At 42.4% G+C, this 12,887-nt stretch overlaps 1 protein-coding gene across 1 annotated transcript in view; it reads right to left on the bottom strand.

Annotated features, from left to right (window-relative positions):
- The window catches only part of LCT (lactase), a 32,154-nt gene that overhangs the window by 2,888 nt on the left and 16,379 nt on the right, over positions 1 to 12,887 (bottom strand). The window contains exons 11-16 of the mRNA XM_070934371.1: positions 10,990 to 11,280; positions 8,793 to 8,991; positions 7,252 to 7,454; positions 5,512 to 5,609; positions 1,766 to 1,900; positions 3 to 226 (exon numbers count right to left, since the gene is read on the bottom strand). Of these exons, the coding sequence (XP_070790472.1) occupies positions 3 to 226; positions 1,766 to 1,900; positions 5,512 to 5,609; positions 7,252 to 7,454; positions 8,793 to 8,991; positions 10,990 to 11,280 (1,150 nt within the window). The remainder of the gene's footprint in view (positions 1 to 2; positions 227 to 1,765; positions 1,901 to 5,511; positions 5,610 to 7,251; positions 7,455 to 8,792; positions 8,992 to 10,989; positions 11,281 to 12,887) is intronic.

The following is a 12,887-nucleotide window of genomic DNA, read 5'->3' as shown; positions in this document are numbered from 1 at the left end:
ACCTTTTAATGCTTCGTTGATGTAACTCTTTAAATAATACATGCGCCAGGTATCATTCAAGCCTCTATCTATACGTTCAGAAACTCCATTCTCAGTCACATAAATAGGTGGATTATTGTATTCTTCTTTGATCCATTTTAAGAGCCTTCTGAAGCCAAATGGAGTCACTTTCAACCAAAACGAGCCAGAACCCAGCCAACTGTGGTCTACTATGGAAGCAACACCTCTGTCAAAGCAAACATAAATATATGGGCTCTTTGGTGCTATTGAAGACTTCTCATTACCCGCCAAGGTAACATCATCAATGCTAGAAGGGTATGGGTTTACTCTCTTTTTATATGCAAGTGGCTTGCTCTGTCAGTGTTGGTGGAAGTGGTCTTGTTGGTTCCTCAATTAGGCTGTTTACTGTTAGCTTACTTGACTGACTTGGTTAATTCTTTGATTGGGGTATTGTTTCCTTTTTGATTGTTGGTCTAATGTTAATCTTGGTGTTAATCTTTGCTCATCTGGGTTTTGATTGCTAGTGAGGTGTTTTATTTCTTTTTAGGCTTTTTGATTGTCTCTTTTGAATAGCATGTAGATGTTGTTTATCACTATGGGATAAACAATGTAGAGATAAACAACAAGTTGTTATTTGGTTTTGAACCCAGGCTTTATGCTTACCAAAAGGATTTACAATTTAGAGTTATATATAAGATTATTTTCAAGAAATTATTGTTGAAATAATCCGTAGTTTTCAAAGCATTGGCTTTCAATTTTATGCTCCAATTATTTACTGGTGGCTTGCAAGGATACCATAAATGGCCCATAGAGCAAGGCTAAGTAAAAATGAAAGTAACAAAAAATTAATTGGCCAACATCTTATGCGATGTCATGAGATGTTGACATTCTCTTAAAATCTCATGAGATTTTGGCATTCACTGTGATCTGCAAAACTACTGGTGTCCCTGTAATAAAATAAACGTTTGGAATTGTTGCCTTAGTTTGAACGTACATAATGTTAAGAACATTTTATGTATTTACATTTCTTTTTAAAGTTAACATTCCAGTGATTCCCAAAGTAACAGCATCTGAATATTGATCACTTAGGCAATGAGATGCATAGAGCAAAAGTGAGGACACAGACAACTGTAACTATAAGGAGTTGGGCCACTTATGCACTAGGATTTCATTTAAGGACCTATTCGATAGAAATGATATCCATTTACAGACATGCTGGAAGTAGTAGAGGTATCCACAAAATTTATTTTATACTGGACAAACAATACATATGTATACCAAAAATCAATACATAACAGTTTCTGGCTCTTTGGGAACCAGCCATCTACATAAGTCTTATGGAAATTTATGCCTGTAACATGTGATGTATAAGTTGCTTCAAAATTGGCTTATACACCACTCCACACTGCTTTACAGACCTCCCTAAGTGGTTTACAGAGTCAGCATATTGCCCCCAACAATCTGGGTCCTCATTTTACTGACCTTGGAAGGATGCAAGGCTAAGTCGATTTTGAGCCCCAGCAGGATCGAACTCCTAGCTGTGGGCAGAGTTTGCCTGCAATACTGCATTCTAACCGCTGCACCAGCAGAGCTCTCAAAACATGGGAAGATTCTCATTTTATCAAATAACAACATAATGGTAAAATGCTGTGCAATCACAAAATCCAGTAATTTCACCCTCAACAATGGCTAACTTTGTATTTTATTTTTATTAGGATTACTTGGTGCAAAATTAATGCAATACAAAATTATGCTGGCAGCTTACCTATCCGCATCATAGGATGTTATAATAGCAGGAAAATTTAAATTGGATGCCAGGATTGTGGTGTAATGATTCAAGCCAAAATAGTCATATGTGCCTTTAATTCTTCGCTTTTCACTTTCAGTAAATTCAGGGAGCCTGCATCACACATAACACAAACATATATGGAAATAGAAAAATAGATTTTTACATGATACATTTATTACAAAGGAATGGCAAGGTTACATATTACTATATCAGCTGGGCTCTGTGATTTATAATGTAGCATAAATGCCGATGTAGGCACTTAGTCATCGCAAAAAGGCAAAAGCAGGGCACTGAAAACTGACCTTTTATCAAGAGCATAAGAACAGTGGACGTTCTTCAGTAATTCAGAATCCGGTCTGAACATGCCCAGTTTCATTCATTCATTCATTCATTCATTCATTCATTCATTCATTCATTCATTCATTCATTCATTCATGCGATTTATATGCCGCCATTCTCCCGAAGAACTCAGGGCGACATACAACAACAATCAATAATACAAATCACAAAATAACAAAATAAGTTAAAAACCCCTTAAAAACCATATTTAAAATTATTACAGTTTGTGCAACCCCTAGCAGATCAAGTTATTTGACGGAAGAGCCATGTCTTCAGTTTGCGGCGAAAGGAGAGGAGGTCCGGGGCTATCCTGAGCTCGGTGGGCAAATCATTCCAGAGGGTCGGCGCTCCGACAGAGAATGCTCTCCCCCTGGGGGCCGCCAGTTGACATTGTTTGGCTGACAGCACCCTGAGGAGGCCTGCTCTGTGGGAGCGCACGGGGCGGTGGGAGGAAGGCAGAAGATGGTCCTGCAAGTACCCTGGGCCTAAGCCATGTAGGGCTTTATAGGTAAGCATCAGCACCTTGAAACAGACCCGGAGAGCAACTGGCAGCCAGTGCAGCTCGCGCAGGAGAGGTGTTGCATGGGAATAACGAGGAACTCCCGTAACTACCTGCGCAGCCGCATTCTGGACCAGCTGGAGCCTCCGGATGCATCCCAAGGGCAGCCCCATGTAGAGGGTGTTGCAGTAATCCAACCGAGAAGTAACAAGGGCGTGGGTGACTGTGGCGAGGGCATCTCGGTCTAGGAAAGGGCGCAACTGGCGCACAAGATGTACTTGTGCGAAGGCCCCCCTGGTTACAGCCGTCAGATGGTCATCCATGGACAGCCGAGAATCCAGGAGGACACCCAGATTGCGAACCCTAGCGGAGGGGGAAAGAGTCTCCCCCCATCACTAAAGATGGTACCTCTAGATCCCGAGATGCTGGCATCCACAGCCACTCAGTCTTGGATGGGTTGAGTCTGAGTCTGTTCCTACCGATCCAAGCCCACACCGCCTCCAGACAACGGGACATCACGGAAAGGGCATCCCTAGGGTGATCCGGGGTGGAGATATAAAGCTGGGTATCATCCGCATATTGGTGATACCTCACCCCAAAACCACGAATGATCTCACCCAGCGGCTTCATATAGATATTAAAGAGCAGGGGGGAGAGAACCGATCCCTGAGGCACCCCACAAGTGAGGGGCCTCTGGGAGGATCTCTGACCCCCCCGCCAATACAAACTGCAAGCGGCCCGAGAGATAGGAGGAGAACCACTGCAGAACAGTGCCGCCTATCCCCAACCTCCCGAGTCGCTGCAGTAGGATACCATGGTCGATGGTATCAAAAGCCGCTGAGAGGTCAAGAAGGACCAGGATGGAGGAACAACCCCCATCATGGGCCCGCCAGAGATCATTCACTAGGGCAACCAATGCCGTTTCTGTGCTGTGACCGCGCCTGAAACCAGATTGGTAAGGATCCAGGTAGTCAGTTTCCTCCAGGAATTGAGGGAATTGCTGTGCCACCACGGACTCGACAACCTTCGCTAAAAAGCGGAGGTTGGAGCCTGGACTGTAGTTATTAAGGGAGTCAGGGTCCAGGTTGGGCTTCTTGAGGAGGGGGCGAACCACCGCCTCTTTGAGTGCAGCGGGGAAGACCCCTTCCCTCAGCGAAGTGTTGACAACAACCTGGATCCAGTCTCCGGTCACCTCCCTGGCTGCCGAAACAAGCCAGGAGGGACATGGGTCCAATAAACACGTGGAGGTCCCCAGCCGACCCATAATCCTGTCCACTTCATCCAACGAAACAGGCTCAAACTCAACTGAGATGTCCCCGCCAAGACAAGCCCCAATCTCCTCAGTGGATTCTGCCCAGTCAGAGTCCAGCCCAGTCCGGATCTGAGTGATTTTATCTTGCAGAAACTGTGCAAAATCCTCAGCTTGGCCTGCAAGGTGTCCTCCCTCGCTCCAAGATTAAGGAGGGAGCGGGTCACCCTAAACAGGGCAGCTGGGCGGTTTTCTGCAGATGCAATGAGAGCAGCAAAGTACTGCTGTTTCGCTGCTTCCATTGCCACAAGTTTAAGACCTAATATGGGTTCTTAGCTGTGTCTGATCAGATTCCGATCAGGAGGACCTCCAACCACCCTCCAGGTGTCTTTTCCGATGCTTCATTTCCCTGAGCTCCGCAGTAAATCATGGAGCCGCCCGGGATCTGGAACCAGGAATTAAGTTGTTTTACTGCTGGTTTTGTTGTACCACAGGGGTGTCAAACTCAAGGCCCACAGGGCCAGCAGGGAAATAGCAAAGGACTGGCCTGCTGTGCCTCTGGCAGCCAAAATCGGGTGTGGGGGGCTGAGCACAGCCTCCCCGTGCCCTGTTTTCAGCCTGGATGGCCTCCTGCAGCACTCTGCCAGCCAAAATGTGGCCCCAGGGCCCCTCCACACCCCATTTTGGCCAGCAGAGTGCTGTAGGAGGCCATCCAGACTAAAAATGGGATGCAGGGGGGCTGCGAGTGCCCCCCATGCCCCATTTTGGCCAGGAGAGTGCTGCAGGAGGCATGCGTTCCATCTCCCCCTGGCCTGGCACATGGAGGAGAATGAGAGTGCTGATCTGGCCCTCAAAGAAATCCAGTTTGACACCCCTGTTGTAGTAGAAATGAACACTAGCCTTCTCTTGAACTTCTGCAGTTTCACAAATTTCATAAACATTTAGTATCTATGGAGATTTTCAGTCATCCAAGTCATGGTTGTCTCAAGGTGCTTTTTCAAAAGGCAACTAGACTATGTTTTCTCTCTTTTCCTTTCTTTCTTTCTTTCTTTCTTCCTTTCTTCCTTCCTTTCTTTCTTTCTTTCTTTTTCTTTCTTTCTTTTTCTTTCTTTCTCTTTTTCTTCCTCAATGAAAAAAAACATAGTCCAGTTGCCATTTGAAAAAGCACCATTGAGATGAGTATTTAAGTGTTTCCACTAGTAAGAATCCTCTGCTCCCATGATTTCATTTCATCTCACCTTATCCCACCTCCCAGCATCTTTCTCCTCTTGTCCTTCATAGCTTTTTGAAGTCACCAGAAAAGAAGATATCCTGACAGTGGGTTGAGGAAGCTGACCAGATTGTTCCAAGGAGTTTGCCAACAGACTCCTCACCACCATTTAGAAACATTCAAAAAGCTCTGAAGAAACACCAACCATCAGGGCCCCCCAATTCCCATACGGTTGCTGAGATAATTGGTCATCCCCATAAGATTATTTCATTTTTAACAGCTGGCACTTGGATTCCCTTTTCCTTCTGTCTCCCATTCCTTTTCCTTTTGTGACATAAGGCAGTGGAGAGCGATGGCTTATTCAATGATTTTTTTTTAATATAGTTTATCCCGAGAACTATCCCGAGCATTAGTGAATCACTTACCGTGATTTGCCAGAACTTCTTTCCTGTATCCTCTTTTTCATCAGATCACTATAATCGCCGGTTTTGAAAATGGGATGAGCAAACCAACCAGCAAAAAACTGTGGCGGGACATCACAAGAAATCAAGAATTATACACACATTAACCAACTTATTTTTGAAAGAGCAGCTCCTCAAACCTCTTCCCCAAGACACCAGTTGAGTCTCCACATTGTAATCTTGATGTAGCTGCTTGGTAGTTACAGCTGCAGTCACTTGTCTTCCGAGGACATCTTGTTGGTGTCCTACTAGCCCTAATCTCTGAGAGTGTCTGAGCTACCACAACCTATACTCTCCATCTGCTGAATACAATGCAAAAATAGTACTAGTATTTATAGCTACAGCTAGAACACCAGCTCCTATCCACATAGCATTGGCAGTGTGTGATTAAAAGCATCAGCCCTTCCCTCCTTAGAAATAAAACAACATCTGCAAGTTTTTTAAAGTATTCCCAAATATTGCACATTTATTTCATACTACCTTTCATTTAGGAGCTCAAGGCAGTGTGTATAGGGGTCCCCTTTTTTCCCCTTCTTCAACAACCTATGAGGTAGGTTGGGCTACAAGAGAAGGACTGCCTCAAATTTATCCTGTGAATCTCTGTAGCTGAGGGCAATTTGTACCTGAACCTCCCCATTCCTAATCCAACAATTTAACCATTACAGCACAAGTAATAATAGAAGCATGAAGCTCTTAAAGTTCACTATTCCCCTTCTGAAAATGCTTTCTTAAAAAGGCGTGAATTAAAAAAGACAAAAAGTAGATATGAATGTCTACTCATTAGACTATATTTTCCTTCCCAAGGAATTCACTAGGTTCCACTTCTAAGTGTGACACTGAAAGGCATGTATATGAACAGATGTACCCTAAAACATAGCCGCTTTGAATTATTTACAAAGATAATAAAAGTGGGCTATACCATAAATAAATCTTGCACATTTCAGCTACTCATAATCTTAACCAGCCTATTCCAAATAAACTACCTTCCAGATTTCTGAACATAAACTTACAGTATTTCTAAAGTAGCACGATTATTCTGAACCAAGTTGGAAAAATCTGAGCTGGTCTTACTTCCTAGCATCTTAGGTGTGCATGCTGCCATGCTACTCTTGTTTTAAAATTGGAGTAAGCAACGATTAACATATAGAAGGCATGTTCTAGAAGGACACAAGACCTGATCAATTGTTGTTCTCTCCTCATACTTGAAGACTGAAGCTGATTGTGCACTATTTTATATGTTAGGGATATTAACATTTTTCATAATCCAAGTACAGATTAGATACTGATACCTACTGAATATCCAAACTGTTTCTGTTGATTTTATTTAATAGAACAATACATACTCTTTGGCTTTAAAACCAAGCAAAACTATAGACCTTATTGGGATTACATGATAGAGTTTACATCGTAGTGTCCAATCTGGGCAACTTTAAGATCTGTGGACTTCAACTCCCAGAATTTTGAGTGTTGAACTGCACAAGTTTTAAAGTTGCCAAAACTGGACACCCCTGGTTTATATCATTATTTAATTTATGAAATGGTGGACCTTCTCAACATTGTGTCCTGATTACCGATAGCTTGTATCTCAACTGCTCCTTAGGTAATACTGTATAATTTGTGATGAAACCAGATGGAAGGTGTGGTCCAGCAACAACTAAGAGTCCAAGTGGGGGGGAGTCCTCATTGTTACAGATATTGTATTACCTGAACGTATCTCTCAGCAGCCTCATAATCCTCCTGTTTGTGAGGGTTCTTTGGTTCGGCCCACTCGATACTGATGGAAAGTGAGATCAATCCTTTTTGTCTGGGACGGTAGGTTTCATTGTAGAGATGCCACACTTCTGCATGTGCCCTGATCAAATTGTGTCCCACAATGTAAGGGGCACGACCAGGTCTTCCAGATATGCCTGAGAAAACAGTGACAAGGCAATGGTTAACTCTGCAGCTACAGGAGTACCAATGGTTATATTTTAATCATAGATTTTAATCTATTTGCTTTTCTGCAAGGAGATAACCTCTTAAAATGTGCATTTTCTTCTTCTTTCAGAATATTATACTAAAGTGGTGGCAGAGATCCATTTTACTGCTTTGATGATCGGAGCACCGACATAAAGATACTAAATTTAAAGGCGATCCTAAAGAAATAATTCCCTTGTTCAAAAAAATAAATTATAATTAAACATTATACATATTATATTTCTGAAATGTATATCAGTTTCTGGCCTGTGTGAATCCCCACTCTGTGGTTAACTAAAAACTCTAAGCTGAAGCTTTTCCGCAACTCATTTACACAGTTACACGTCTGTCTTAAAGCCATACTTCCCTATGCCCCAATATCAGTTATATAAATTGCTGAGAATAACTTGTGTTGCTTAAAGAACAGCAGACTTCCAAATACATGCAACTGAAGTTTATCACGGCCCATTGGCTTAAGAGGAAGAACTAGAAAAATTTGAATAGGTTTGGCAGCATAGCCACAGCAGATCTGGCCTAAGATAACAAAGGAGTAAAGGGCTTACACATGGCTTATAACGATTTCTTGCACGCTCTGCTGTTCCTGTAGAAATCTATTGGATGTTTCCTGTGACTTCCTCAGACATTCTACCAAGATTGATTAACAGACCCAAGAGACAATTCAGAACTTGTTCATCTAAGAAGAGATTTGCTATTCGGTTTTTCCAAAGCTCTTAGCTCCATTAATGTCTTTCATTAATTACTTCTGTTCCTGATGCTCTGTTTAGAAGAGTTAGGAATACTGGGTTAAGGGTAAGGAACCCGTGAATCCCTCACAATTGGTCCTGATTGGTCCTTGAAGTGGCCGAAATGTATAATTCAGTAACACTTGAAAGCAGGGGTAAAATCCACTTACCTTTGCTACCGGTTCGCAAATGGGAGCATGTGCATGCTCACTTCGCTCGCGCACAACACCTCTACGCATGCGCAGGACCTTCTGTGCATGCACAGAGCGTCAAAAAGGGGACGTGATGACGTCCGGGCGGATGGGCAGAGCATCCTGCTGCCAGTGCTACCAGTTTGCCAGAGTCGGATAGAATCAGCTGCATTTCACCACTGCTTGAAAGGCTAAAGGCTACTTTTATATTAGATTAAACCTGGAATTTTAAGTTCTCTGTTAATTCCAAAACTATCCTTTCCTGGGTCAACACAGATTTTAATAATCAACAATATCCTCCCATTTTTCTAAAGTATTCTTCCTACAAACAAGAAGAATTAGCAAAAGACCTTACCTGGTGCAGACACTCCATAACCATGACCAAGGTTGGAAATGACATAAGGCTCATTTAAAGTTATCCAAAATTTCACCTTGTCTCCCAATCTTCGAAAAACGAGGTCTGCGTAATCTTTAAATTTTGGAATGATGGTCTCGTTTTCCCACCCTCCAATATTCTGGAGGGCCTGAGGGAGATCCCAGTGGTACAGGGTTATCTAGAATTTAAGACATGCATTTACAATAGTCTTATCATTTTTTTTGTTCAATTAACTAGTTATCTGTGTAGTGGCAAGATAACAAGATGTAAAATATTACTTTGGGAGAAATGGTTTATTAAACTCGTCTACAAAACCACAGTCAAGTCATGGGGTGCAACTATATAATGCTCGAGTCAACAAACGTGAAATGCTTCCACGTTGAAACCTTTATGCTATCAATTAAGAGACGTACATGCAATTATACTGTATTCGGCTTCTTTGCAGATATTTGGGTGGAAATAAAGAAAGAGTAGTGCAAATCTCACAAACATGCATATTCTTGCGACATTTTGTTTATTTTAATGTTTTGGAGTATTGGAAATCAGTGGACAGTATAGGTAGTGCTTGACTTACAATAGCTCATTCAGTGACCGTTCAAAGTGCCAACGGCACTGGAAAAAGCAATTTATGACCATTTTTCACACTTACAATCTTTGTATCAACCCCATGATCATGTGATCAAAATTCATATGCTTTGCAACTGGTTCATACTTATGACCATTGCTGTGTCCTGGGGTTATTTGATCTCCTTTTGCAACCTTCTGACAAGCAAAGTCAATGGGGAAGCCAGATTCACTTAACAACTGTGGCAAGAAAGGTCATAAAAGGGGGGGAAATTCATTTAACAAATGTGTCGTTTAACCACAGAAATTTTGCGCTCAACTGTGGTAATTTATTTATTTATTTATTGGTTCGATTTATATGCCGCCCTTTTCCGGAGACTCAGGGCGGCTTACAATGTGTAAAGCAATAGCCTTCATACTTTTGTATATACCTGCTTAGTAGGGCTTTCGCCCCCCCCCCCAAAGCGGTGTTCTTTTTTATACAAAGTCAGCTTATTGCCCCCACAAACCGGGTCCTCATTTTACCTACCTCGAAAGGATGGAAGACTGAGTCAACCCTGAGCCTGGTGAGATTTGAACTTGCAGTAATTGCAGGCAGGTGGTGTTACTTAACAGTGCTTTAGTCTGCTGCACTACCAAGGCTCTTGGTAGAGGAGTTCCTGCACCTACCTGTTTCCCTGAAAACAAGACCTACCCTGAAAATAAGACCTAGTATGATTTTTATGTATGTGCCTAATATGAGTCCTACCCCCAAAATAAGCCCTACTTAAGAGCCTGCACAGCCAGCCTCCTGCCCCACCATGAGCAAGCAGAAGAACTGGGCCTCCTGTACATGGGGAAAAAAATAAGATACTCCCTGAAAATAAGCCCTAGTGCCTATTTTGGGACCCAAAAGAAAATAAGACCCAGTCATATTTTCAGGGAAACACAGTAGTTCTTCTGAGTATTGTATACCCAACCTTGACTATAGGTAGTCTTAGACTTACTACCATATGTTTCGTGACAGACGTTATAGTGACACTGAAAAAAATGACCTACAACTGGTTCCCATACTTATAATTGTCACAGCATCTCCATGGTCACAGGATCAAAATTCAGGTGCCTTGGTAACTGGCATATATTTACAATGATTGCAGCATCCTAGAATCATGTGATGACCATTTTTGACCTTCCCAACCGGCTTCCAAAAATCGAAGTCAATGGGGGAAACAAGATTCACTTAACAGCCATGCCATTCACGTAACAACTGCAGTGGTTCCCTGACAACTCTGGCAAAAAAAGGGCATAACACTGGGCACAATTTACTTAACAACTACCTTCCTTAGCAATGGAGATTCTGTCCCCAATTGTGGTCATAAGTTAAGGACTACCTGTATATAACAAATCATCTCATTCTAAACCTGAATGATGACATCTTATTCCCCCTTACAAACATATGCTGCAGTACAGAGGTCTCCAACCTTGGCAACTTTAAGCCTGGCGGACTTCAACTCCCAGAATTTCCCAGCCGGCTGGGAAATTCTGGGAGTTGAAGTCCGCTAGGCTTAAAGTTGCCAAGGTTGGAGATCCCTGCTGTAGTAGATTGTAAGGAATCTCACGCTGTTTATTTTACCTGAGGTTGGATATTTGCTGCAAGAAGTGCATCCACAAGTCTTTCATAGTACTTCAGGCCAGCTTCATTGATATGCTTGGTGGTCCCATCTGGGAGAATGCGAGGCCAGGAGATTGAAAAACGATAGTGGGTCACCTTGATATCGTTTAGAGCAGCCACATCTGCCTCTATTTTGTGGTAGCTGTCACAAGCTACATCTCCATTATCATCGCTGTCGATTTTCAAAGGCGTGTGAGCAAACTGGTCCCAAATACTGAGGCCTTTCCCATCCTCTCTCCAAGCTCCTTCGATCTTTAATGAAAGGAAAGTTATTTATCTTATTTATTACATTTTCCCTGCTAGTAAATAATCGCACATATGCACCCTATTTAGATGTCCCAAAGGTATTTTTTCAGGAGGCAACTAGATTTTTCTTGTTTTTTCTTTGAAGACATTTTGCTTCTCATCCAAGAAGCTTCTTTAGTTCTGACTGGATGGTGGGGAATCGAAGGATTTATATTCCTTGCAGACAGCTGGACATTTGCATCATTTTAGAGAGTCGTTAAGCCATCTGCAGGTTTATCTGTGTTCTCAGGGTCACCTGAATAGAGCAAATGGTTCCTATAGTCTGCTATTTTTTTTCCTCTGAAAATCTGTTCATCCAGCATCCAATCAGAGCTGAAGAAGCTTTTTGGATGAGAAGCAAAATGTCTTCAATGAAAAAACAAGAAAAGTCCAGTTGCCTCCTGAAAAAGCACCTTTGGGACAACCATAACCTGGATAACTGAGAATTTCTATAGACTTTTAACCCCATTTTAATCCTTACCAAAAGACTGTAAATTTAGATGGAGAGAATGCGAATGACAGAGGCCCTTTATGGTTGAACAGGAATTTGAACCCAGCTCTGCTGCCCAACCCTAGACTAAGACGTTGGCTCTCACTTCAATGACTCACTGCTAAGTACAAATTAGCAGCATGATTATACTGACTATAAGAAAAAGAGAGACAGTTTAAGAACTGGCAATGTTGCATGTTTCCTCCCACTTTTTTTCTGGAGTTTGAATAAATTTGCCAAGGGAAGAATTCCTGTTAATCTTATAAACTTCATCTGGTCTAATAAGCATGTTTCTTTATTATGTGATTTGAATTATCGTTAAAGTGGTAGCTCACCATCATCAAGATAAAGACTAATTTAGAAAAAAGAGTAGTCCAGGCATCCTAGAACCAGCATACAGTTACACCAATTACCACTTGGGAGAAGCCAATCTCTACCACGTAGTCCATGAATTTCTCAACCAGTCCCACTCTCACAGTGAATGGATTCTGAAGTTCCCCAGCACGACCAGATGGGGAATCCAATCCCTGTCAAATTATCAAATCCAGCAGCTCAGATAAGGACACTGCTGGCCAGCATGTTGGGTGATAAACAAGCAGTACCGCTAGCAAAGCAGAGCATCTGATCATAGCCAAGGGGATCATTGCTCTACTCTGGCCCTTCCTTAGACTTATAGCTTTTGAAATATGAATATCTCCAAATTAGGATACAGTTATACATACAGGCCTACATACAGACTTCCTTTCCATATAGCAGAGGATTAAGGCCTTATTATAACAAGATTTGGCATTTAGTAATAGCACCCTGAGTCCAAGTCTCCCAGCTACCTGGCATCCAAAAATGCAAGTAAATCTTGAAACTTATTATTTCAAGGGGTATCAAACTCGCAGTGTCACATTGTCGTCACGTGACATATAGCGACTTTTTCCCCCTTCACTAAACTGGGGATGGGCGTGGCTAGTGTGTAACGCATCCGGCCCGCAGGCCCCGAGTTTGATACCCCTGGTCTATATTGCTCTCTGCCAATCTCATTCCTTTGCCATACTGTCCAGTTCCTCTTCACCCTTCTAACCCCAGTCTGTAA

Source organism: Pituophis catenifer, unplaced genomic scaffold, assembly GCF_029215685.1.
Source record: "Pituophis catenifer annectens isolate HBS135680 unplaced genomic scaffold, rPitCat1.0.hap2 SCAF_1, whole genome shotgun sequence".
NCBI classification, from domain to species: domain Eukaryota; kingdom Metazoa; phylum Chordata; class Lepidosauria; order Squamata; family Colubridae; genus Pituophis; species Pituophis catenifer.
This window is presented reverse-complemented; position numbering and strand designations above follow the sequence as displayed.